Genomic DNA, 27,127 nt, shown 5'->3' with positions numbered 1-27,127 from the left:
CAGTGTCATAGCTGTTTGTCTGCGGGAAGCAGGTGACCGGGAGTTTGAATTCAGCGGGTCAGAGCTCAGTGTGTGTTCTCGGATCACTTGGATTTTAAATTGTCACTCATCTTATCAGCTGTTTCATATAATTCGGCAGCTCATTCGCGCGGTGCAGATTCTGCTCTATGGTGTTCCGCGGGATGCAGCTGCGGCTGCGGCGGCGGCGGCGGCCTTCGGGACCCCCGGGAAGGGGGTGCGGGTTGGGGGAGGGGAGGCGGCGCCTCAGGGCCGCGTGGTCTGGGTACCAGACACGCAGGAGAGCGGGTGGGGTGGGGGAAAGAAATTGAGATCTAAATTTAGAGACTGAGCTTGGGAGGGGAGACAGCTGGGGAGAAAGAAGCAAGGCGGAGAGGCGGAGAGGAGAAGGAGAAGGGGCCGAAGGAGCCGGGCAGCTTGTCTGCGGGAAGCAGGTGACCGGGAGTTTGAATTCAGCGGATCAGGGCTCAGTGCGTGTTCTCGGTTCACTTGGATTTTAAATTGTCTCTCATCTTATCAGCTGTTTCATTTAATTCGGCAGCTCATTCGCGTGGTGAAGAGTCTGCTCTATGGTGCTCTGTGGGAGGCGGCGGCAGCGGCCTTCGGGACCCCCGGAGAGGGGGTGCGGGTTGGGGGAGGGGAGGCGGCGCCTCGGGGCGCGGGGGCCGGGTACCAGACACGCAGGAGAGCGGGCGGGATGGGGGAAAGAAATTGAAATCTAGATTTAGAGACTGAGCTTGGGGGGAGAGACAGCTGGAGAGAAGCAAGGCGGAGAGGCGGCGAGGAGAAGGAGATGGGGCCGATAGAGCCGTGTACCTGGGGCTGCAGCCTTACTGTTCGCGCTGAAGTCGTGATGGATTTCCTCCACCTTGGCTCATGACTTGATGTTTTCAATCACAGGCCTGGGCTCCGTCCCAGGCAGCGGCTCCGCGGGGCTCCGGCGGTGCGGGCCTGACGGCGGCGAAACCACACTCAGCCGCCCAGGGACCTCGGGGGCGCTCGAGCGGCAGGGGCCGCTCGGCGCGGGCGCTGCGGACTCGGCGCCGCGTCCCGGCAGGTCCAGGTCCCACAACGGCCACGCACCCTCCTCCTCGCGCGAGGCGGGACGTGGCTTTGGCGCGGCCCGGTCCGAGGCGCCGGCGGCGGCGGTCGGGGTGCGGGGCCGTTCCACTCCCTCCGGCTCCGGCTCCGGCGGGCCTGTGGCGGCGGTGGTGGGAGCGCGGAGGCGCGGCGGCCTGTTACCGGGCGGCGGGGAGGGACCAGCGCCCAATCCTTTGTTTTATAATCAAAGAATAAACTGAATTCCTGACACAGGGAAAAAACCCAAAGATGTTATTATACTAAATTTTTGCAAAGAAATACACTTTGCCATATTGTGAAGATTCACTCAAACTGAACCTTCACTAAAGGAGATTTATTAATGGAAAGGGGATTAAGTCCTTGAGGCTGGAAAATTGTTCAAGGCATTATAATGGCAATGAGGTGTTTAGGCAGTGAATTGAGAAAGTAGATGTGGGCAGAGGAGAGGTTGGCTTGTGCATGTGGTTTCAGAGTAACATATGGTTTGCCTCATATGTTATTGAGGAATAACATATAATTACATATAATCAGTTTACTAATTCTCCTTTTCATCACATTCTGAAGGCAAATCAATCTGTCTCCCATAAGTATTCTTTAGGTTAGAAATTAAAAATGCTACGTTTGCTCTCCAAAACTGTGCCTTTGAGGATACTATGGTGAGTATACTCTAAAAATTATATATATCAGTAAGGAAAATTATAAAAACTCCCATGATGGCATGACTGGTTGGTACAAAACAAAAGATTAAGAAGAAAGTAGTTGGTATGGAGAGCTTTAAAACTGTTAAGAAGGAAAGAACCCTCTGGACTTAACACTGAAGTAACGAGTGGTTACTAATTGGAAAGGTGGTTTTTTTAAGCCATTTAAATGATAGCTAAAAAACTGAGTAGAATATTCTTTAGGTTCCTCTGAAGTTATTAGATAGTTTGTTCTGTGGCTTATAAAACCTCTTTTCATGCTAGTTACAGACCTATTTAAAACTTGCAGTTGACACTTGTTGGTAGATCAACCCACAAATTAAATTTTGGCTTATCAGTAGCAATTAGTAGGATTCAGCTTTTTTCATAGAACTTTATGAATTCATATCCTGAAGGACAAAAGACAAAATAAGGATTTATGAAAAGTATCATATCTATAAGTACTTTCTTAAGAAATGGTATAGGCAAAGATAGACATTTCCCATATTGCCCTGATTGTAAAGTGAACTTTTTTTTCACATTTTAGTATTTCTTTAATGTTGATGCATCTTAAAGTTTGTATAAGTTTACTATTTCCTCTTTCCTTCAAACAACTGATACCAGTAATCTTTAAATTAGTACTTTCTTGAGAGTGAGATAACATTGTATTTCTGGTCCTGCCGAACTCTTAACTGGCTGTGAAGTCTGGTGAAGGAATCATCTGGGTCTCAGTTCCCTAGTAGTGCTTTTCAGGGTGGGTAGATGAGCCTTTAAAATACTTTGGCCTCCTTGGGGTCATTCAGTTTCACATTCACATTTCTGAGTCAACTGTTGTTTTTTCTTTACTTGATTTTGTTAAAAGGTTTATAAAGGTTTCGTACATGTGCTTTTGTTGAAGGTCTATTTCAGGAAAGGAAAAGTACTTCAGGATGCTGGCTTTTTAGGAGATGCCTTACAACTCTTTCTTCAGTGCTTGGCCCTTGATGAAGATTTTGCACCTGCAAAGTTACAAGTAGAAAAGGTAATCAGTTTACCAACTTGAATAGTTCAAGGCAAGTCTGACACAGGTCTTTTTAGAAATGATTATTAGAAAATTAAATAAAAAGTACATAAGTAATAGGAAACATTTGACAAGCAGTTTTCAGTTTCACAGACCTAGTATATTTACTTCTTAGAGAAATCAAAATATTTCATTCAGATATTTTAATGCAATATTTTTATTTAATTAATTTAAATATTCCTTATTATGGGCAAAATATCGCTAATTTGAAAATGTAAAATCTGAAATGCTTCAAAATCTAAACTTTTGATCATGATGTGATGCCACTTGGAAAATTCCATACCTGATGTCATGTGACAGGTCACACTCAAAATCCAAAAGCACTAAAAATACTGTAGAAGATTGCTTTGGGGCTACATGTGTAAGCTGTATGTGAAACATAAATGAATTTCATGTATAGACTTAGGTCCGATCACCAAGAATAGTGCATTATGAATTGCAAATATTTAAACAACCCCCCATCCCCAAAAAGACTTCTAGTTCCAAGCATTTTGGAAAGGGATTCTACCTGTAGTTTGTTCAGTCAAAACCAGATTGACATTCCTTAATTAAACATTGCTTTCATGATGTTGCTGCAATACTGCCCCAGTCAGCATATTTGCCTTAGTTTTCTCAATATTTCATATATATACACACACACACACACACACACACATACATATATATATATATATACATATATATTATAGATCTACTAACACATCATAGAACAAAACTATGGAAAATGACTTTATATACATTATAATATATATGGGAAAGTGATTTTATTTATATATGGAAAGTGGTTACATATATATATTAATAGCTACTTAAACATTATAGAACAAAATTATGGAAAACATGAATTGCCATCATATAGAATATACTCTGGCTTTTTGGTGGTGATGTTGTTCAACATACCATTTTTGAGATAACAACCAGGAATTTTTTTATTTTTCATTATTGAACAAATATTTCATTTTATGAACATACTACAGTTTGTGGTATTCAGTTAATATTGATTTTTCACTTGTTTCCAGTTTTGGTGGAGTATTTTTTTGTTTTTGTTTTGTTTTTTTTACTGCTGTGAATAAAGCTTCTAGGAACATTTTTTGTATAAGTCATTTCATAGACATTCATTTTTATATCTATTTGATAAATACCTAGGGGCTGGGGATGTGGCTCAAGCGGTAGCGCGCTTGCCTGGCATGCGTGTGGCCCGGGTTCGATCCTCAGAACCACATACCAACAAAGACGTTGTGTCCGCCGAGAACTAAAAAATAAATATTAGAAATTCTCTCTCTCTCTCTCCTCTCTCACTCTCTCTTTAAAATAAATAAATAAATAAATAAATACCTAGGAGTGGAGTTACTGGGTACCTGTGATTTTTTTTTTTTTTAATATGAGGGAAGATGTTAAAATCTATACACCTTTTTAAATGTTTTTTTTTTGTTTATTTTGTGTGGTGCTGTGTATCCAACCGAGTGGCCCACATGTGCTAGACTACCACTGAATTACATCTCCAGCCCCTAAATGTTTCATCATTAAGTGGGGTGTTAGTTGAGCATCTACTAACACTTTTATTTGTATTATACACATTTTTATATATTTATTTGTGGATAATTCTAATTTGATAGAGAGGGCCACTGAAAAACAGAATCTCCAAATTTAGGTTTTAAGAAATGCTCTACTATACATGTAAATATAGTTTATTGGACAACCAAAAAAAAACCCACCAGAATCCTTATAATATTTTTGCAGCCGAGTTGTTCCCCTATCTTAACCTTCCCTGTTATAAGCCATCTCAAAGTTTAATTCCCAGTTGGTGTAGGGCAGCTGCCATCTGGTGCTCCCATCTAAGTGCTGAGCATTAGTGACTGACCAAACAAGTTAGTTGTTCAGTGATAAATTCAGTGTAAATACAAGGAATTTTAAAATTTTATTGTTAGAGGATCAAATTCTTTCATTCTTATAAATATTCAACAATATACTGTATCTAACTTGAAAATGCACATAGGTGTGAACCATGAGCTGTTTTGACAGGATAGGTTCACTAATATTCAGAGGTAAATATTTTCTGCCTTGAGATCTCTTTATAATCCTTACGTTTAAAGGTAACCCTTGGGCTGGGGATATAGCTCAGTTGGTAGAGTGCGCAAGTTGCCTCACATAAACAAGGCCCTGGGTTAGAAGGATTCAACCATGCAAGGGAAAAAAAGTTATCCTTCACTTTGGGTACCTTCTCAGGTCATTCTGTGTCTTCCTTTCAAAGTTTTGAATTATTTTGTTGTTTTGAGGTGATTTGACCCATTGAGGCATACATCAGTTTTGTATGACTTTTTATTGTATTACCGATCTGTTTTTCTCATTATTAATAATGTCTGATATAAACTTTCTAAACATTCTTCAATATTAGATTAATTTAGTGTTATTCTTAAAAAGACATTATATATTCATTATTTTTATAATATTTCTCCTACAGATTTTATGTGATTTATTATCACCTGAAAACTTAAAAGAAGGCTTGAAGGAATCTTCCTGGAATTCGTTACCATGTATTAAAAACAAACCTTTAGGTTTTCCTTCAGTAATGGAAGAATCTCACACTCCCAGTGAGCTTAACCTGAAGCAGGTAAGGGATAAGAAGAAAATATCATGGGTGTAGTGCATCTGTTTTTTTGTTTTTAATATTTATTCTTTAGTTTTAGGTGGATACATATCTTTATTTTACATTTATGTGGTGCTGAGGATCGAACCCAGCACCTCAAGCATGCTAGGCGAGCGCTCTACCACTGAGCCACAACCCCAGTCCCTCCTTTTTTTTTTTTTTACATGTTAAGATCTTTGCTTTCCTGGTTTCAAGCACTTGAACCCATTCAAGCACTTGTCTAGTTATCTTAATAGAATTTTGTCTGTAGTCGTTCATTTATAGTAAAAGTTTTCATAGGAAATATTTACTAATCACAATTTTAGGTCACTTAAATGTCAGAAAACTTTTAGTTTCTTTGAATATGTAGAACATTATTTTAGTACTTTATAGAACATTGTATTTATTTTAGTACTTTATGAACAACTATATTAGCATGACTACTTTAAACCTCATTAAAACATAAGTCAGCTTATATTAATACTGTCAAACATCATTTACTTGAGAGGGCTTTGGAATTAAAAGTGGGTGCTATTAGTGAGCATCAAAATGAACATTATAAGGCACCAAAATTTCATTTAGTTTGATTTTTGGCTAGAATAATAATGGATAATAAAGAAATGGGGTTATCTTTGTTGATTATATTTCTGTAGACTGAAGAACTACCAGAGGATACTTCAGAACCTGTCAGAGGAAGTTTAAACCGTGCTCAGTCAGCACAGGCTATCAATTCAAAAGATATGCCTGCCAGAGATGATTGTTTAAAAAGGGTATCCTCAGAACCTTTACTCTCTGTTCAGGAAAAAGGTGTTCTGCTAAAAAGAAAGCTGTCTCTCTTAGAACAGGATGTGGTTGTAAGTGAAGATGGAAGAAATAAGCTTAAAAAACAAGGAGGTAAAAATTTCACTGTACTCATATGAAATAAATTTATTTATTCAGTATGTCCTTTAAACTTTTTTCTAAAGAAGAAAACTCTGTTGTTTGTTTGAATAGAAATGCCTAGTGAAGTCTGTATGTTTTCATTAGATTATGGCGACATCCCAGAAGAATTAATAGATGTCTCAGATTTTGAGTGTTCTCTCTGCATGAGGTCAGTATGTAAAATTTTCAAGACAAATATTTTGTATTAATGTAAATATAAATAATGGTAATAATAGGCAATATAAAGTAATAGAATTCTGGACTAAATATCAGAAGATACAAATTTTTAGTCCTGGATTTACCTTTTATACTTTGGGCAATTAACCAAATCTCTGAATTTTAGTTTTTCTTGTTTAAGAAGTAGGGTCAATATTGGCATTGATTATGTCCAGCATTGTGAGAATCCAGTAGTTTAAGTATAAAAGAAGAATCTGGGAAGTTGTAAGTACTATCAAAATTATAGATATTATATTTAAACCTAGATATAGCCATGGTTTTAGATTTGGATAAGAATTCTAATTGTACATTTTATGTTTATGATTCTAACTTGTTTTTATTAATCATAAAATCCTTTTTAAGTAACGTTGGATAAGGATATCCATTGTGCAGACTACTTTTAATTCTTTAAGACTGAATGTTTTGAAAGAATATTTCTTATTTATATAAATTGTAGTAAAATCAAGGATTAATGAAGAGTCAAGAGCTCTGAAACAGGTTACACTAAGCTGGGAGTAATTAGTTGTATTCCTGAGCAAATCTATTAATTCTTAGCCTCTGAGGTGAGGAGATTATACCAGGTGATTTCTAAAGTACCTATAAATCTGACAATATTTCTAGGGAATGTAAAATATCATGTTTTAGGAAATAATTGTAAAGTTAATAAAATCAGTTTTTCTGCATTGAGTATTGCATCTAGTATTAAGCCTAATAATTTTTTAGGATTCAACAGTAATATGTAGTAGATTATTCTTTTAATTAATTTTATATAGTAATGCTACTAAGAGAACCATTTTTAAGTTGATGATAAATTGGGAATCTAAAACCATACAAAAATAATAATTAAATTATTTATTTTCACTAAGTCTTTGAAATCTGGTGTGCATTTTATATTTGCCGTATGTCTCAATTTAAACTAGTAGCATTTCAAGTGCTCAGTTAGCCTCATGTGTTGTTCTTTAGCTGTCATATTAGCACAGGTTTTGGCTCCAAGTGGCCTTTGTTGATTGAGAACTTTAGTTCAGGAAGGTATAATTGTGCTTATCACTGCCCTTCCCCTCCTTTTCCTGCTCATCAGGCCCTCCTTCTTCTTAAGTAGAGGTTAGCATTGGTCTATAATTTAGTGTAAGCTTTTCAAATGGATAGTTTAATTTGAAAACTAATATGTATTTTGGTTGATTTCAGGTTGTTTTTTGAGCCAGTAACAACCCCTTGTGGACATTCATTCTGTAAGAATTGTCTTGAGCGCTGTTTAGATCATGCACCATATTGTCCCCTTTGCAAAGAAAGCTTAAAAGAGGTAAATATATATATTAATATCTGTTTATTGGTCTTAATTTGGTTACACGATCTGATTTCTGTTCAGCCATAGAAATAGTGGCTATAGTGCCCAGAATGAGGTATGTTACCTATGCTGAGTGACTAAAAAGGAAAATATTTTATTATCCATATGCTAATATAGGAGAAAAATGAAATTGAGAGAGTAGAGGAAAGAAGATAGGTACAAAATACCAAGCCCCTTGTAGTTAAATTTGTTTTTAACAAAAAGAATTATGGTCAGTTACTTGGTCATAGATAAGTTCAGTTTTATTTTAATATTTTAAAAATTTTTATTTATTTGTTTGTGGTGCTGATAATTGAACCCAGAGCCTCACATATGCTAAGCAAGCGCTCTTCCATTGAGCTATAACCCCATCCCAATAAGTTCAGTCTTAATGATGACAATATTAGAGAAATCATACTGCATTGCCTTTTGCCCTTGATAGTAAGCCAGATTTTAAGCCTCTCCCAGCTCACTTAACCATGTAGAACAGTAGAGCCTTCTGCACTGATAAAAATGCTGTATATCTTTGCTATCCAGGATGGTAGCCACTAGCCACTTATGACTGGTTAAGTACTTGAATTGTGGCTTATGTGACTTAGGAACTGTGGTTTTAGTTTTGTTTAATTAGCTTAAATTTAAGTAGGCATATGGCTACCACACTACATAGTGCTGCTCTGGAAAATGCTAGACTAGAAGGAAATAGGTGGATGTAGCTTTCCACAGTCCTCTCTGAGTCTGTGATCATTGCCAATGACCTGTGAAATCAGTAGATCTCAGTGTAGTCTCCTGCCCCAAGGGGAGGACAGTACCCTCTCAGTCATGTTTGAATGATCAACTAAGGTACAGTGCAAGCCTTGTGATGCTGAGCAATGATGGGGAAAGTGATTCTGTCTGCTGTGACTGACGGGATTGTTTACAGGAAAAGAAAGTCTTCCGAATATGAATAAAAAATTTATAAAAGCATTTTGATTATAGTTATTTCCTATATTAGAAAACAGGACTCTTTACAGATGGCATAATAGCCTACGCATACTGTTAACATTTGATATATGCTTTACACACAATGCAAGCTGATATGTAAAGCAATACCGAATACAGAATGTTTGCAAAGTCAGGATACATAAGATAAAGATATTCTTAAGAAGTTTGCTCATTACTTTTTCAACTAATATGATCAGTGTTTTCAGATAAAGTATTCTAAACCTGTTTTTCTAGACGTTTTAGATACTCTGTAGTATAATTATGCTTCTTTTCAGATTAGCTATTAGATCCACTGATTTCATTTAGAGACAGTTTTTTCTTAAAAACCATTGGAATTCAAAGAAAAACATAGAGCATGTTATTTGAAAACACAGCTAACATACTGTTTTAAAATGTGTATCCTCTCCAACTTTGAAGCTACTTTGCATGATATAGTTTGTAAAATCTAAATATATGGAATTTTAAAGAGGTGGGTGTAGTTTTCCATAATCCTCTCTCAGAGTCTGTGATCATTGCCAATGACTGTAAAACCAGTAGATCTAAGTGGAGATATTAATAATATCAATATTAGTTGATATTGTTGAATAATAATTAATAACATCAATATTACATTATTCTCCACAGTTTTACATTTTTTCTACTTGTCATTTTGATTTGTTCATTTTTACATTTAAATATATTTTAATGACCTAATTTTGAGAGCAGTATAACAGTAAAATAATTTAGCATTTCTCTATTGTTCAGTTTAGAAGTTGTTTTCTTCTTCTTTTTTTAATATACCATGCTTTTGTGAAAAGAATTTTAAAGTAATGATTGTATGAATTGTTGATTGTTCATTAGGTTAAATTCCTGGGAGGTGAATTTACTGGATCAAAAGCTTTATAAAACTCTTAAAACCAATTGCCAGATTATCTAGCCCACAAAAATGTTACACATATTTCGAATTCCTATCAGTAATGTAAAAGAGGCCATTTCCCCACAACTTTAATTACATGGGCATTCAGTTTTCAAGCATCTTTATCAATTTAATCGATAATAGAGAACTGCTTTTATAGTATCTGTATTCTGATTAATCTTATCATAAACTCTTAAATTATCTCTGTACATATTTTCTGCTTAAGGGTACTTCTCTAAATCTATAGCCCAGTGCTTCTTAAAATATGTTCTCCTGACCAGTAGCATCTGTATCACCTGAAAACTTGTTGGAAATACACATTCTCAGACCCCACTCCATATCCACTAATCAGAATTTCAGGTAGAGCTCAGCAATTCATATTTTAACAAGCCCTGATTGATACTTAAATTTGAAAACCACTTCTACATCATTTTACCAAAGTCTCACATTTCCTAATGTATTTGTCATTGGATATTGACACATACCAACCCCCCACCCTTTTTCTGGCTCTACAGATTAAATGATAGGTTCTCTTTGTCTTGTGATTGTTTCCCAAGAGTTTTTCTTCACTATGTGTATTTAATAAAATTTATATTGGCATTTTCTGTGTACTCAGTCTTACCTGGTCCTTGGCCCTAAGCAATTTTTAGTTTAATTACAGAGGTACAATTATCCATATTTATATAATACAATGCAGGGAATGGTAAGTTCTTGTATATGGTAAAATATGGGGATTTAGGGTGACAGAAAAATAAGGAAAGCTTTATATAATAAAAAGGTAAATTTGGAGCCAGTCTTAAAGGATAGTTTCTTTTTATAAGCAGGAGTGAAATAGATGGTTTTTATCAGTTGAAATAGAAAATGACACAAAAATGCACAAGGACTGCAGTTCAGTGTTTAAGAAGTAGCATAAATGTACCATTTTGTATAGGGGGTAGTGGATCACACAGTAATAGTGTATCCTGATATAAGGTCTGAGTGACCGTGACAATAATAGGAAAACCTGAAAGAAAAATTATCCAGAGTCTTTGCCTCTGAAAGCGGTAACCAAAGAGAGGAATTGTTTTGTTTTTCTTCAATAAGGGAAATGCATTATATTCTTCAGCCTTATTTTCATTTTGTTTCTGAGTCAAAATAATAGTTTCAGTAAGTACCATGAGCTGTCAGGTGGAAACTGGCCTGTGTTGTGGGAGATGGAAGGGGCAAGGCTGGCCACTGCTAATGAGGGATTTTTGATTATAGCAAGAAACATTCTTAAATGCAGTGTTTGGTTCGGGTTGCAACCTTGTACCTTGAATGCTTTTGAGGAAAGCCTCAGATAGGTTTACTTGTGCAGCACAAGTAACCTATCCACTGCTATGTCCCCTCCCTAATTAAACTTACTCAGAATCGACTGTATATGGAATAAAAGCTTTAATATATCAGTTAAACTGTTTCACATGTTTTATACCATCGGCAAACAACTGGAATGTAAAATAATATTGTCTTTTAGTATCTAGCAGATAGGAGGTACTGTGTCACACAGCTGTTGGAAGAATTAATAGTGAAGTATCTGCCTGATGAACTGTCTGAGAGAAAAAAAATATATGATGAAGAAACTGCTGAACTCTCACAGTAAGTTTCTTCTCATAAAAATTAACTTGATCAAATCACAAACCATTACCCTTGAAAATAGTAATGAAAAATCTTCCCACAGTAAACTGGATCCTATCCTTAAGTCACTCTAGCCAAGGCATATTTTTAAAAAATAGTGATTAACTTCCCCATATCCTCAGCAGACAGAGTTTATTTTAAAAGTTCATTTGGTAGTATCTAGGTGTTCTAATAGGGAGTTTTTGACTCCTTTCTTTGGACTCAAGTATTATTGTGGTGGGAGAGGAATTTCCTGAGTTACAGTCAAGCAGTGGAATGGGGGTTAGAGAGATGGAGCCTGTAACAGTAACATGGATGGTAACAGTAGCTCTCTTGTCTCATGACCCTGTAGGAGGTAAACAGTAAATGACTTAAGTTAGCAGGGGATTTTTAGCCAATTAGAGGTTTGGAAGGGGACCAAAGACTGAAATTTGAAGGAATGACTTAGAGGCCAAATTATCAGAAAAAAATACCGAATGGGGGCAGAACTAAGATAGGATCAGACAGGTGAAACTCCCAAGGTACCTTTGGTATATAGTAACACACCACTGTTAGGGCACAAACAACTGATTGGAGCTGGGTAGGTTGGGCCTGCCTTTGATTGCCCTGTACTACTTTCTTATACTTTTCTCCCCTTCTTTTCCTTTAATGTCTTTCCCTCTTTTACTAGTCACTGAGGTCTCTCTGAATTTCTTTCACAGGTTTTTAATTTGTTAACTCTGCTTCTTTCACTTTGCTTTAACTGAACACCATGAAGAACAATATTGTAATCTTATATGCTGTTTTTATTTAACAACTTTTTTGCTTCTATCATATTTCAAAACATAAATGGAACATTTTCTATTTCTGTTTCTAAAGCAAAATCAATTGTACTTGTAGACGTTTCTTTTTCGATATGTGCCCATCAAGTGTCAATAGGCTATTGACCTTCAATAAAAGAAAGATTTGTATTGTTTTCTTTATAGAAATTGATAGTAACTTGTCTTTCCACAGAATTGACATTTTGTGTGGTTTTATGATAGAAAATATTCTGATGTGAGGGCTGTGAACCTTTTTGATCAGCACTGAAAAGTCTAGATTTAAGAAAACTGCAGCTTGACCTTTTAAATCTTAGTGATGCAGCCTGACTGCTGTCAGAGGAATGGTAAAAGCAAGGGAAGGAGAAGCCCTAGCATGCGGAGATCCGAGGGTGGTGGAAAGAAGCTGAAGGAAATCTTGCTTGTTACTCGTGGGGCTATTTTTTTTTTAAATTAAACATGTTTTTATTAAGTATTATATTTACATAAGTAATTTATGGTCATTTTGAAGAAGACTACAAAATGAGCAGAAACACTATATCTGGTAACCCAAAAAAGAATCACAGGTGACATTTTGGCATGTCTTCCCAGACTTTACTGTATAGATAAGTTATTTTTAAAGAAAGATGGGATCATATTATTTATAGTGTTCTCTAACCTCCTCCTCACATCAACACAGTTTTTCTAAGTCAGTGTTGGACACGTTGTCTTTCAGTGGAAAGCATAGTTATTTCATTTTAGTGATAAACCATACTTCACCAGTCTCTTGTTTTTGCTTCCAAGTTTTGGCTACTATACAATGCTAAAGTGAGCATTCGTATAGTAATTACAGGATTATTTCTCAAAGAAAGCCTGTTAGTTCCAAGCACATGGACATTTCCTATCAAAAACAAAATTTCTGATCTACCGAGCCAAGTACTTATTTGGCATGCTTGTACTATTTAAAACTGTCCCATGGTGCTAATCCTCCCCCCCCCCCCCCGTATAGCCTTTATTCTTCTTTTCTATCAATCTGGTAGTGAAAAATATTATACCATTTTAGGGTTATCTGTAAAAAATGTTATCTAGTTGATTTTTATTTTAATTTTTATTTTTTGGTACTGGGAATTGAAGCCAGAGGCGCTTAACCGTTGAGCCACGTCCTCAGCTTTTTTTATATGTATTATTTTGAGACAGGGTTTTACTAAAGTGCTTAGGGCCTTGCTAAATTGCTGAGGCTGGCTTTGAACTCAGGATCCTCCTCCTGCCTCAGCCTCCTAAGCCACTGGGATTACAGGCAGACAATGCCACTGTGCCCAGTTGAATTATGTTTTTTGATCATTTGAAAATATTTTAATGCCTAAGAAGTTTTAACTACTTGCTTTTTTCTATTGTGGGAGCTCATCTTATTGTTATCTAGTAATTACAGTATATTTTATGGATAAATGAAATTAATACAGTCCTTTGTTATAAATATTTTAAACATATTTTAATATAAAATGTTAGTTATAACAAATTCCCTTTTGATTTATAAAGGTACTTATCTCTGTGTGATAACCTAGTATTTTGAAATTCAAACTTATAAATAAGAGGATCACAAACATGTTTTTAGAGTTAATATGGCATCAGTGTGAGTTTAATGAAGGTGTTGCTGGTTCTTATTCTTGCCAGGAATTAAAATCATATTATTTAGAACTGATTTGGTTTTGTTTTTCATTTATTTAAAGCTATTATAAAATCACTTGTTCTATTGTATATTTTGATCTGTAATAATGAAACATCTTTTACTTCAGCTTGACCAAGAATGTTCCAATATTTGTTTGCACTATGGCCTACCCCACTGTGCCTTGTCCTCTTCATGTGTTTGAGCCAAGATACAGACTGATGATTCGAAGAAGTATACAGACTGGAACCAAGCAGTTTGGGATGTGTGTCAGTGACACACAAAATAGGTATGCTTTTTGTGAACTTAAATGTTTTTATTTACGCTGGAACTTTCTTTGAACAAGAATGAGAACTTGTACACTTACTTTGACACTGACCTGATTTTTCTTTCAGTTTTGCAGATTATGGTTGTATGTTACAAATTAGAAATGTACATTTCTTACCTGATGGAAGGTCTGTGGTTGATACAGTTGGAGGAAAGCGGTTTAGGGTTCTAAAAAGAGGAATGAAAGATGGATATTGCACTGCAGACATTGAATACCTGGAAGATGTTAAGGTATTTAAAATGTTATTTTTCTAGCACACCCTGGTCTACCCAGTGATTGTGATGCAGGCATACAGGCTGATATTTTCTAGGCACATGAATCAGTTCTTACTGTCGGAGACCCTCATTACTGTTCCTTATGAGAATTAGCTCCAGGTGCCTTTTTCTTTTTTTTTTTTTTTTTTTCTTTTTTCTTTTTTTTTTTTTTTTTTATTGGTTGTTCACAACATTACAAAGCTCTTGACATATCATATTTCATACATTAGATTGAAGTGGGTTATGAATTCCCAATTTTACCCCAAATGCAGATTGCAGAATCACGTCGGTTACACATCCACAATTTTACATAATGCCCTATTAGTAATTGTTGTATTCTACTACCTTTCCTATCCCCTACTATCCCCCCTCCCCTTCCCTCACATCTTCTCTCTCTACCCCATCTACTGTAATTCATTTCTCTCCTTGTTTATTTTCCCATTCCCCTCACAACCTCTTATATGTAATTTTGTATAGCAATGAGGGTCTCCCTTCATTTCCATGCAATTTCCCTTTTCTCTCCCTTTCCCTCCTATCTCATGTCTCTGTTTAAAGTTAATCTTTTCTTCCTGCTCTTCCTCCCTACTCTGTTCATAGTTGCTCTCATTATATCAAAGAAGACATTTGGTATTTGTTTTTTATCTTGAGTTTGAATTGTTATACATTCGGGAGAATTTGAGAGCCTAGAACCTCCATCCTCTTCATTTTTGCATGCTTGCCCACCAGCACAGTGTCTAGATTGTATGTGTTGATACGTACACACATGCATGTATGTATATGCTTGATAGTTATTAAACAGTAGCAGTTGACTAAGTTGAACTGCCAACCCATCTAAGTTTTCAAAAGTTGCTAATCTGTCTTGTTTTATGGAATTTGTTAGTAATCAAAGGTTGATACAATTAGTAGACTGAAAGATAAACATTAAAATCTTCACATATTAAAATTGTTCCTGTGCCTAAGATCACCTTAATGATAAAATAAATACAGTTGAATGCTGTGTTAAAACTGTCAGGCATCACAGATAAAGTACTGTCAAGTATATGTATTGGTGATACCTCATCTGGGAAGGGCATGATGGAGGTACCTTCTTGGATAGGATTAATGTGGCCCTTTTGATGTTTCCAGAACCTAATTCACTAACTTCAGTTAATTGAGGTACTGGAAAAATGACTTGTGATGTTATAAGTATCAAATTGAAGCTACTTTCTTTGGCAAAGGAATTATAAAAGCAAATCTTACATTAATCACTTATTTATTGATCTATTTATGTCTTTCATTTCAGTCAACATTTATTGAATGTTGATTTTAGACATTTTCCTAATCATTAGTTCATTGAATTTTCACAACTATAAAATAACAGATGAGGAAAGTACAATTCAGAGGTATTAATTAATTTACCCAAACTTCTGTATGTCATGTAACAAAATGATTCAAAGCCAACTATTTGCTCCCAAGCTATGTGCTTTATGTTTGTACCATATTGCCTCTCTGGTGATAAACTTAATTAGTTTGCTATCACCTGTCTTGTCTTATTATATACATGCCATTGGGACACTTTGCTCTGTGCAGCAGACCAAAAATATTGGGTAGTTGAAATTTTGGGTTGAAGGTATACTTTGTACTTTGGGCATTGGTTAATGGAAACTTTGTCGAAGGTAATGCTCTATGTAAGACTAATAACCCTATATTAATTTTATGTAAATTTACATCTTCATATATTGCATTTGATGTGAAAATCTCTTGAGTGTATAGCTAAACATATTTGTGTATATACACATACAATAGGGTGATATACTGAAAACATGTTTAGAAAGTTGAATCCTTTGTGTAGTCTTAGGAATTTATTTTTTCTCACCTTAGTAGCATCTAAATAGTGATTTTTCTTGTCCATCCTGGAAACTCTTCTCAAATTTGTTTCTATTTCAAAGTATTTTTTTTCTTATTATAGTAATTATTTTTGTGACTTCTAATGAAAGTTTAAGTTCTATTATATTATTACATAGAGTTCTAAATCTAGCTTTTAAAATTCCTGCATGCTTCCTGGTTGGCTCCTTCTTCTAAGACTCATGGGGTTATTCCACAGCCCATGGTTCATTTCTTCAGTTTTGTAAGGCATTAAAGGAGATAATTTTTTATCTATTTTAATAATTTGATAGGTCACAAGTTTGTTTTTTACTCATATCAATTCCTGTGTATGTTAGCAGGTGACTAAATCTTGTATAGTCATTGCAAGACCACAATTGTTCAATCATAAGGTCTTTGCTCCCCTTTTTAAAAATTTTTAATAAAATGCACGCAAAATTTACCATTTTAGCCATTTTTAAGTGTACAGTTCAGTGACATTAATACATTTGTGCTGCTGGGCTGGGGTTGCGGCTCAATGGTAGAGTACTCGCCTAGCACATGTAAGGCCCTAAGTTCAATCCTCAGCACCACATAAAAAAATAAATGGATAAGATAAAGGTATTCTGTCCAACTACAACTAAAATAAATATATAATATAAAAAATACATTCATGCTGTTATGCAAAATATAGATCCTTTTGAAAGTTTAGTTCTAATTTTCATTTCAATTTTTCAAAAGAAAAAAGTCTGTTCTTTTGTCTGTTGTATGCTATAGTCTTACCTTTTATATTTTAAAATCTTTTCAGAGTCCTTTTGTTGTTTTCACGTTAGTCATCCTTGAAGTATGAAAGGCTTAGTCAGCCTGCAATTTGTTCAGATGAGTTAATATATATGAAACAGAGGGTGAGCTGGCAATGTAGCAAGTGGGATGTAAGTGTGTGTCAAAGGAATGGTTATAAGATAGGTGAATTAACCTAGATCTTCCACCTGTGTTCTGTTGGATTCTTCTTCAGGCTGGAAGACTGATGTACCTATTTTACACATGCAGTTTGGTCATTCAGTAAGCTCAAGGTTATGCTGAGGTATTGTAGAGTTACCACAGATATGATAGCTTTGATATAGCCTTGTGATGTTAGAGCAGAAGTCAAATATTATATAAATTATCCTCAAATTTTTTATTTCCTGGCATTGTGTAACATGGTTATTTATTGCTATTTATTGTTTGGTTTTGTGTTTTGACCCAGTTTCCTGGTAAAAGATGTATTTTTGTCCTCCTCCTGTTACTACTTGTCGCTATGTGTTTTGCATTCTGACCCCTATTTTTCCTTTTATTGTGGTAGCTCTCTTTTACTTTTGTGTTCTACTTAACTTCAGAAGTCAGAAGGCATTCCAAATTTCTATAGACCTTTGAGCCAGAACTTACTCCCAACCTTACAGACAGGGTACTATCTGTAGGGCTTAGCAAGGCTAGATGGAAGTCAGGCTTTGCTGTCTTTCTTTAGTCTGTCCCTTTAGCACTATGTGAGGCAGAAATATATTATAGCTAAAGACCAATATTCGTGTAATCTTAGCACTAAAGTAAGTTCTCCTTGTTTTCTGATACTGTTTTGCATTTCTGTTTGTTTGGTGATGTGGACAGGGAGATGAGACACAGGTAACTTACTGACCATTCTTTCTAGGTTGAAAATGAAGATGAGATCAAGAGTCTCAGAGAGCTTCATGATTTGGTATACTCTCAAGCCTGCAGCTGGTTTCAGAATTTAAGAGATAGATTTCGAAGCCAGATTCTTCAGCACTTTGGATCAATGCCTGAGAGGGAGGAAAACCTTCAGGTATGATGGCTTTTTTTTTTTTTTAAGACAGAGTGAGATACAGAGAGAGAGAGAATTTTTTTTTTAATATTTATTTTTTAGTTTTCGCTGGACACAACATCTTTGTTTGTATGTGGTGCTGAGGATCGAACCCGGGGCGCACGCATGCCAGGCGAGCGCGCTACCACTTGAGCCACATCCCCAGCCCATGATGGCTTTGATATTGCTTCCAAAAGTCTCACCTTTTTTTATAAACAAAAATTAATAGCTTTTCATTTTTATTTTGATTTTCTCTTTTTTTAAATAGCATTTTTTACCCTTCCCCACTCATCTTTAGAATTGACTACATTCTTCAAAGCAGGGGTATCTACTATGTTTTACATAGCAGAGGAGCAGAGGATTGAAAATAGTTATCAGATAAAATGCCTGTGGGAGGAAGTGGCAGAGAAGGAGAAAGTAAATACCTGAGGATTTTCAAAAGGAGGGATAAGGAATTTAAAATGGGACATTATCCACCCTTAAACTGTGACTACAAGATAGCTGTGTCTTTGAGCTCATCAGCTGTTACTCTTAATCTTTGACACTGAAGAGTTGTACAATTTTCTGTACTTGTTAAAAATCCTTTCTTACCTCTTCTTTTATTCCCAACATCTTACCCACTATTTTAATCCATTTTTGTCCATTTGTTTAATATTTCACTGTTCATGAAGCTATTATTCTTAAGGTCTTGTTCAGGTACTTGGAGTTTACATGTATGCTTAATCTAATTAATGTGTATCAAGCACTTGTGTGCAGATCTGCATAGTAGGTACTGCAGGAGGCATATAAGAAGGGTTCCTCTCCTGGGAAATCTGATTATAGATTCATCAAATGCCAACTTTTAGGTATAAACATTTTGAATTTAATGAAGTGTGATAGATTACATAAAGGAATGACTGTAAACAGTTATACAAAGATGGAGAATCTACAGTGATTCATACTGCTTCACATTCACTTTTTCAAGGGTTGGTCTAAGTCTATCAGAATCCCAATTGAATCCTTCACCTGAACTTGAAATTTCAACATCAGGCCACCTCCAAATTGAGAATAGTACTCCTTTTCTGTCTAGCATATTATAGTTGCCATGTGTTTGTTTTATCCTGGCTGCTTGAATCTAATTAAATGTGACCAAAATGGGCTCTAATAAAAACAAAACTGAACAAGTAAATTTTAAATCTTGGGGGGGGAAAAAACTTAAATAAAAATTCATCATTGCTTTCTTATCATCTTCACCACCCTGCTCATTTATCTTCAGTCCTTTCTGTTAATAATAGTATGAACCAGGATTCAGTCAGGAAAACAGAAGCAGCCATTTTGCATATTCCAGGAATGAAGGGTTTACTATAAAACATAAAGTATATACAACAGTTGGAGAGCTGATAGAGCAAAGGTCAGGGATGTTTCCATCAGAGGTCAGGGAATCTGTTGCCATAGATCACCTGCAACAGTGAAGCAGGGTGCTTCTGAATAAACTGTGGGGAAGCTGTCATAATTCTTAGGAATTATAAGCCCTACCAGTATTTCTACAGCAGTGGAGCCGGTAGTTTTCAAGAATTCTCTGTAAAGCTACTGCCCTCACTTTGTAGCAGTCTCCAGAGAAGAACAACCTCTTTTCCAATTTCCACATCTCCCAAGAGTGCCTCTAACCTGGAGTGAAATGGAGGAGGGAAATGTAGTTTTTGATGTTGAAAAGCAGAAGGAGCTACTGGTGAGGCTGGGTTGAGAACAGGCATTACACAAATATAGAAATCTAACTTGGTTCTAAAAGAAGCTTACTGAGATCAACACTCTGGTAGCTCCTTTTGTCATTCTGAAACTTCACATTTCAGGTCCAATGTAAAGCAATTATGTGCAGTAAGAGGCTTATGAATCCTTTTATGTAAATTCCTAGTTCTTTTGGTAGCCACTGGTTAGCCCTTGAAACATAGAGGGACTTCTTTGTGGAGATACGTTTCTTTTTCAAACTAAACAGGAAGCCAAGATTTTTTTTTCTTATATCTTTTTTAGGATTCCATAATAAAAAGAAAATTTTAAATATCAATTAACTTTTTAATGCTTTAAATATGTATTTTAAGGAAACAGTTAACTAGGACTAGTTTTTCTCCCATGGGACATTTGACACTATCTGGAGGCATTTTTAGATATAAAACTGCAGATGTGCTGTTGGCATTTAGTGAATAGAGGTCATAGATGCTGCTAGTACTACAGTGCACAGCCTCACACTACAAAGGATTATCTGGCCCCAAATGTCAGTAGCCTGAGGTGGAGAAACCATGGCTTAAGGCAATGTTGTCCAGAGGAAAGAGGGCTGGCTATGGAGCCAGATCTGGATTGAAATATTTGCTGTGTATCATACAAGCTAAGAGATCTTGGACAATGGAATTATGTTTCCAAGCTTTAGTTTCCCCATTTATTTAGGCTTAAAATGGTATCCTGCCATTATGATTATTAATGGAATGCGAGATGGCACCTCACACATATTAAAGTGCTCAGTCAGTATTAGGTTTTTAGTTATTATTGCATAAATACTTGTTTTATTAATACTATTAACTGTTTATTAATTTCAGGCAACCCCTAATGGACCTGCATGGTGTTGGTGGCTTCTTGCAGTTCTTCCTGTAGATCCTCGATATCAGTTGTCAGTCTTGTCAATGAAGTCTTTGGAAGAACGGCTGACAAAGATACAGCATATACTGACCTATTTTTCTAGAGACCAATCTAAATAACTAACTGCTTGGATCTTACTTTAACGTAATCCTAATCTGGCTGTGTGAACAGCTAGATTGTCCGCTGCCTTTGCACATCCAGTGCTGGTCTAAGAAATGTAATGAAACTTTTTTTTCCCTTCAACCTCCTGAATCGTGGATTTTCAAATGAATACCTTCAACTAGGATTTAGACCACTAAGAACTTGCACAGAAAAACACGCACTGAATGTGTGTTAAACCTCTACATTGTGATGAAGTTGCACTATGTACCATATTCTAAAATGAATTAAGAACTCAGTGTATGTATGTAGTATGTATGTGTGTGTGTGTGAGTGGGTGCGCCTGTGTGAGCAGTATGTGTGTATTTTCTCTGGCTTTAAAATTTTAAAAGAAAAAAAAAAGCCATAGAGAGCAGAATTTGCTGAGGGTCATTTATTGCCCAAGTTTACAACAATAGCGATAGAAGTTTTTGCAAATTAAATTTGCCTCAGATTTATTTGTCCTAATGCTTATATTTGCACAAGTATGTAAAATATGGTACTGAGTATCATTCTTTGTTGGAAATACTGCTCTTACTGAACTGTCTTGACCAGTAACTATGACACAGTTTCTTTCTTATTTATGTAAATAACTTGCATCCCAGTGACCGACAGGCATTGGATGCAGAACCTAGAGCCAGTTTTCAGGAACAATTGCAAATCTGACATGGTACTGTGCATCTATTCATAAAATACTTAAAACTGTGAAAATATGGTTTACATTTAATTGTACATAAAGGTAAATGGAGAACTCAATTCAGTACCAGTTAGTTTGTACATTTTAGGGGGCTTTTCACATTAACTGCCCATCTATGTAATTTATAGTTTGACATGATGTATTTGTTTAAAAAGTTACGTAGTATAAACCCATTAAGGATCTGAGGAGAGAGAAGAAGTTTAATGTAGAACTAAGCTTTTAAAAGTTTGTTTTGTTTTTAATTCTGGTCTTGGTGCGAATGTTAGTTATGCCTTATTCATACCACAGTTAGGTCACCATGCTGTGACATGGTTTCTATTCATGCTGCCCTAGATACTTTTGTAATTATTTGTTGCAAACTTGTGACTGTCCCTATTAACTTTCTTTTATGTAAGTAATTTGTAAAAGTTTCTTAAAATTTTTGCTTTTGCTTATTTAATTTTGAATAAAAGCTTAATTCATAATAGTTTTTCTCTTAAATATTAGATCAGTGTCAAAAAAAAAAAGAGATCAGTAGAAGAACCAAACTATATATAGTAAAGAACAAATGGGTTTTGCTTACTATTTTATGTTAAGACATGAGCTGTGGTTTTCAAAATGCTTTGTTTACTTTTTTAAGCAAAGAATGAAGTATCTTGAGGCTTCTGAGATCCTAGAGCCATCATTTAAAACAGTTTTAATCTTTTAAGAAATCCATGTCCCTTTAGATAAAATTCTTTCTTAATGCTACCCCACTTGAGACTCCTGTGTATTAGACTTGACTATTTCTGCCCTCAGTTCCCCAGCCAAGATTTTCCAAGTATAAGTAAGTCATCTTTTAATATTCAGTATTTTTATAAAAAATAGTGAAGACATGACTCTCTAGAAGACCACCTTCACACTCACAATTATGCCAATTAAGACTCTATTCCCTGAAGCATCAGTAGTTTCTGAAATATTCAACTTTCTTATATTTAAAAAAATGCGTGATAAGGGATTTGTTAGTATAAATGAAGATTTTATCTATATATTTCTCAAAATATATCAAATGGCAAAAGGAATTACCTGGGTGTTGAATCCACATTTTTAATATATAATGGACATGTATGTGTACACACTCAAAGGGGCATTTAATGATTTCCATATATGTACACGTTTTACACATACCAATAGAAATTTGTGGGCCTTATTTATTATTTGATCCTAATTTTGTGACAAATGATCTCTGACAATTACTCTAGATTTTTTTTAGACCATGATAATTTTTTTCCCACTGCATCTTTCATGGGGAAAAGAGCAAAAGAATCACAGATTTTTTCCCTTATCACTTTAGGTGCCTAAGTTATGTCATGAATTCAACATTTCAAGCCAAAGTAGCTAGCTGTTGCTCTTTATACACCTGTCTGCATGTCCACTTCTTCCTGTTCTTCAAGGTCCAACTCAGGTAGGAGAACTCTGAACTCCATAACATCTTCACATACTTTGCTATGTACTGATGGGGGTAATTTAAATAAATACACCAACCAAGCTCTTTGGAGTATTATGACAGTTAGTAGTTCAGACAGATTTAGGATTTAAGTAGTCATTGGTTAACTGCTAAACATAATTGGGATAAGTGCCAATTAAGAAAAGAGATTAAGATGGTAAGACTGCACAAATACTTTCATCTCCTCCTCTTTCCTAAATTAAAGAAAATTAAACATAGTGACATTATGAAACCAAAATCTCATCAACTCACCAGTGAATTTAAGGACCATCTGAGATATATACTTACAGTCTGATACATAAGACAAGAGGAAAGCATAACTTTGCAGCAATGGAGGACTACTGGTCAAATAGGAATAACTAGAGGGAAGCCCCAAGCTAGGAAAGGGTCTTGGCAAATTCCCCTGGGAAGGCTATGCTTGAAACAGCTGGATCATTTGGCTGTTTGCCCCACTTGAACCAGGCAATAGACAACAACAGCAATTGTTCTCAGGCCAAAGTATTGGATGTAGGGTTTGGGCCAGAGAAGGTCCATAATACTTTCCATAGCTTCAGATTCTAGTAGAATGGGGAGCCCTCAGGCACAGAAAAGCCACTGGCCTACTTCTAAACTGGCAATGTGTTCTAGTGTTTTCCACGATCAACATAGGTAGGCTACCTTTCACTGAACCATCAATCCTAAATGCTTGATCCCAAAAAACAAAGATGAGTATACAATGAAATCCTAGAAATTTGGGGAAAATGAGTAAAACAACAAACTCAATATCCTTAGATTTGAGGATGTTGCAATCCCCCAAAAGATCTTAAAAATGAAGAGTGTCCCTGTAACCATTAGAAAACTTCAATAAATGTTCGTTGAATCAATGAATTAATTATGAAGATAGAGTCTATAGACAACTACATAGAAGAATGAAGACAGGTAAAGAATGAGGAAGAGGATTAAGTTGGGGGCCTTTCCAGACAAAACACAATGCAGAGTGTTCAAAAGAGTAAAACTAAAAGAGAGAAATTGAGACGTGAATGATAGATTCAAAGTTTTAATATTTATTTAATAGAATTTTCTTAAGGAGTGGTCATTTTCATTAGTCAAGACTAATAAAGTATTCTGTATGCATTCCAAGGGACCAAATTTATCCATGCCTAGGAAAATAAGTAAAAAAAAAACACAATTAAACTGACTACAAACAAAATAGTCATAATTCAGTTTTCTGGCTTTGATCAGCAATGAAATGACAGACTTGAAGAAATTAATTTAAGGACACATTTTTTTCTTCCTAAGCCAATGTTTAAATGTCAGCATTTTAAAATGATTAAACATTTTTTATAGACATTTAGGATGCAGCCTAATAAATGAGCTCTCTTATAGACCTGCCTCTAAATGGATTTTGGCTCTTCACCAAAATTAAATCTCCTTAAGTCCCCCCTAACCCCCAGGGTTATTTTTTTTTCTTTCACATTTTTGGATTTTGAAAAAATATAGTCTTTAAAAGAATATATGCTTAACTTTAAAATGTGATCGAATCACATTTAACCCTCAGAAAATCCTGTGAATAAGGTATTCTCCTTATATAGATGAGGAAACAAATAGTAGTTAAGTAATTTGTCAAAGGATTACATAGCTGCTATGTGTTGGTATGGCTTCAAACCTAGGCAGTCTTTCTCTACCATCCTGTCGTGTCAAGAAGTATAGAAGATTTGTGATGAAGTGTTCAGAAATGCTTGACAACTCCCTAGCATAGCAGGCTTTACATGTGAGGGTGCATTTAACAGGTATTGAATTAGAACATATTTTTAAGTACCTTATTGAGATTGTGAGATATTCAAATCAGGTTCAAGACAATATTTTGGGGAGCAGCATGCATTGAAAACAATATTTTTAGAAAGTAATATTGTATAAATGTATCAAGGTCATTAAAATGTTTATACTTTCTGACCCAATCCAATTTTGGAGAAATTAACTTGAGGAAATAATTAAAGTCCACATGCATCACAATAGATACTACATTTTTCCCCCCAATATCTCTAGAATAGCAAAAACTTAGAAACTACCAATGCCTCCTATAGGTGGCAAAAACTCAAATGAGTATTATTTAATAATTTAAAATAAACTAGAGACTAGCTGGATATGGTGGCACACTCCTGTAATCCCAGCAACTTGAGAGGCTGAGACAGGAGGATTGCAAGTTTGAGGGCATCCTAAGCAACTTAACAAGGCTCTAAACAACTTGGTGAGACCGTGGCTCAAAATAATAAATAAGAGAAAAAAAAAAGGACTGGAGATGTGGCTTAGTGGTAAAGCATCCCTGGTACAAAATAAATGAATTAATCAGTAAAATAACTATAGAGACTAATATGTGGAAATACATAATTCAGAATTGTAGTTATACCATGATTACCATGTTGTATTACCATATAATTAAAGATTAGAAGATACTAAAAAATGAAATTGGTAAGATTGATAAGAATTTACTTTTCTTTAGAAATTCTATATGCCTTTCCTGCACGGAAAGCCAGCTATCTAAAGCTAATCTATTCAATTTATGATCATATTACACTTGGGTTTTAGCATCTGAGATTGTGACTATAACTATGCTTTTATGCATTGTGATTACATTGGTAAATGTTGTTATATTTGAGATACATAAAAACCTGATGGCTTAAAATTGGAAGCAATAAAGTGGCAAAGAATTATCGAGTAGGCATATACCTTTAAAAATACCTTCAGTGTGTTAGGTACCATCCTTTCACTGTTCAGTAATATGAAATGTAAAGAGAGGCTGATATGAAAACCTATTATAACAATTAAAAATACAATCTTTTTAAAGTTTTAAAGTGTTTTGTAATAGACAAAGTAGAAAATAAAGTGAACTGAGTCATAGGATGGCATCATTGACTACTACAGTATGTTTTTACTTGAAGTAGCTATATTTCTTAGGATACCACTTTATATGATGAGAGCATGAAACAATGAGGTTTAAGTCCTGGCTCTCTTACTAACTAGCTGTTCGGGCTTAGGTGGGCCTCTTAGTGTATATGAGCCTCAACTTTCTGTTCTTCAAAATGGGAATTGAAAACAACATATATAAATATCCAGCAGAATAGTACATACTCAAATGAGAGACAGCCATTATTACTATAAATTATAGCAAGGAAGTTCTCAAGAGGAAGTTCTCTTGAATCATTAAACAAGTATGCTCGGGGAGGGAAGGGAATATGGAAATACGTAAGTGGAGAAAGTTCTGTGCTATGCAACTTGGGATTTACAAAAGACTTCTACGTGAAATAAATACCTGCTGACCTGACATTGCCTAATGACACTCTGCTCTCTCTTGAATTCACTGGATAAACTAAGAATTTATCCTAAAAGAACAGGAAGCAAGAAAGCCAGACAAGTTTCAATAGCTATTACGTAATACAGTCACAACCTTGTTTACAAGATGTATGTGGGAATTGTCATTGCTTGCAGGGGTTAGCCACAAATCTTTAGCCTGCGGCAATTATTAAAGTACTTGCAGATGAAATAGCTTTGTCTATGAGTTGAATAAAGAGGAGTGGAAAATTTTGAGGCTGGAATTCAAGTTTGCTTTTCATTTATATCTCAGAAACAACACTTGCTGTCTTAGAAATTTATATTCAGGATGTAAAATAGCAATATCTAACACCATTGCCTTGCTCAAAATTAGAGCATACAGCTGAATTAATTACTTGTGCCACATGAATGATCTTACGTTGGATAAACTTTGTTTATATGTAGTTGTATAGCTAAATTTTTACACAATTAGATATATGACAGAATATATTGGAATGTTTGTATTCTCTTTATATACCCACAGCTATTCAGAGTACATCTAGTAGGTGACTCGGTTTTACATTTCTGGCTTCACAGGAGGAGGTGGCCTGGCATAAGCAGAAATAGCCTGAAGTTCAGTGCTAGTCTTGTCTCTGGTTAAAATCTGAACCATTGAAGGGTTTACGTGAAGTTCTAGGAAGATGAGAAGAGAAGCAATGTCATGTCTGATATTGAGGTTTGTGAATCTTTAGAGAAAATTGGGTGTTTTAGTCAGCTTTTTCACTGC

General features: G+C 35.4%; 1 protein-coding gene across 2 annotated transcripts in view; it reads left to right on the top strand.

Moving 5' to 3' along the window:
- LONRF1 (LON peptidase N-terminal domain and ring finger 1) overlaps positions 1–22,047 on the top strand; it is a 41,423-nt gene extending 19,376 nt beyond the window's left edge. Inside the window, exons 3-12 of one of the 2 annotated variants that reach the window (XM_081269080.1) lie at positions 2,674–2,796; positions 5,297–5,446; positions 6,115–6,355; positions 6,488–6,551; positions 7,784–7,898; positions 11,291–11,412; positions 14,000–14,158; positions 14,265–14,427; positions 17,975–18,127; positions 20,713–22,047. In XM_081269080.1, coding sequence (XP_081125206.1) covers positions 2,674–2,796; positions 5,297–5,446; positions 6,115–6,355; positions 6,488–6,551; positions 7,784–7,898; positions 11,291–11,412; positions 14,000–14,158; positions 14,265–14,427; positions 17,975–18,127; positions 20,713–20,871 — 1,449 coding nt within the window. In that variant the 3' untranslated portion in view covers positions 20,872–22,047. Of the gene's footprint in view, positions 1–2,673; positions 2,797–5,296; positions 5,447–6,114; positions 6,356–6,454; positions 6,552–7,783; positions 7,899–11,290; positions 11,413–13,999; positions 14,159–14,264; positions 14,428–17,974; positions 18,128–20,712 lie in introns of both variants that reach the window. The other variant, XM_081269079.1, reaches the window with a different exon arrangement.
- Positions 22,048–27,127: the final 5,080 nt, after the last annotated feature.

Source organism: Spermophilus citellus (genome assembly GCF_964194105.1).
Source record: "Spermophilus citellus genome assembly, chromosome: 16".
Taxonomy (NCBI): Eukaryota; Metazoa; Chordata; class Mammalia; order Rodentia; family Sciuridae; genus Spermophilus; species Spermophilus citellus.
The sequence above is the reverse complement of the archived record's forward strand: the minus strand, read 5'-3'. Positions and strand labels throughout refer to the sequence as shown.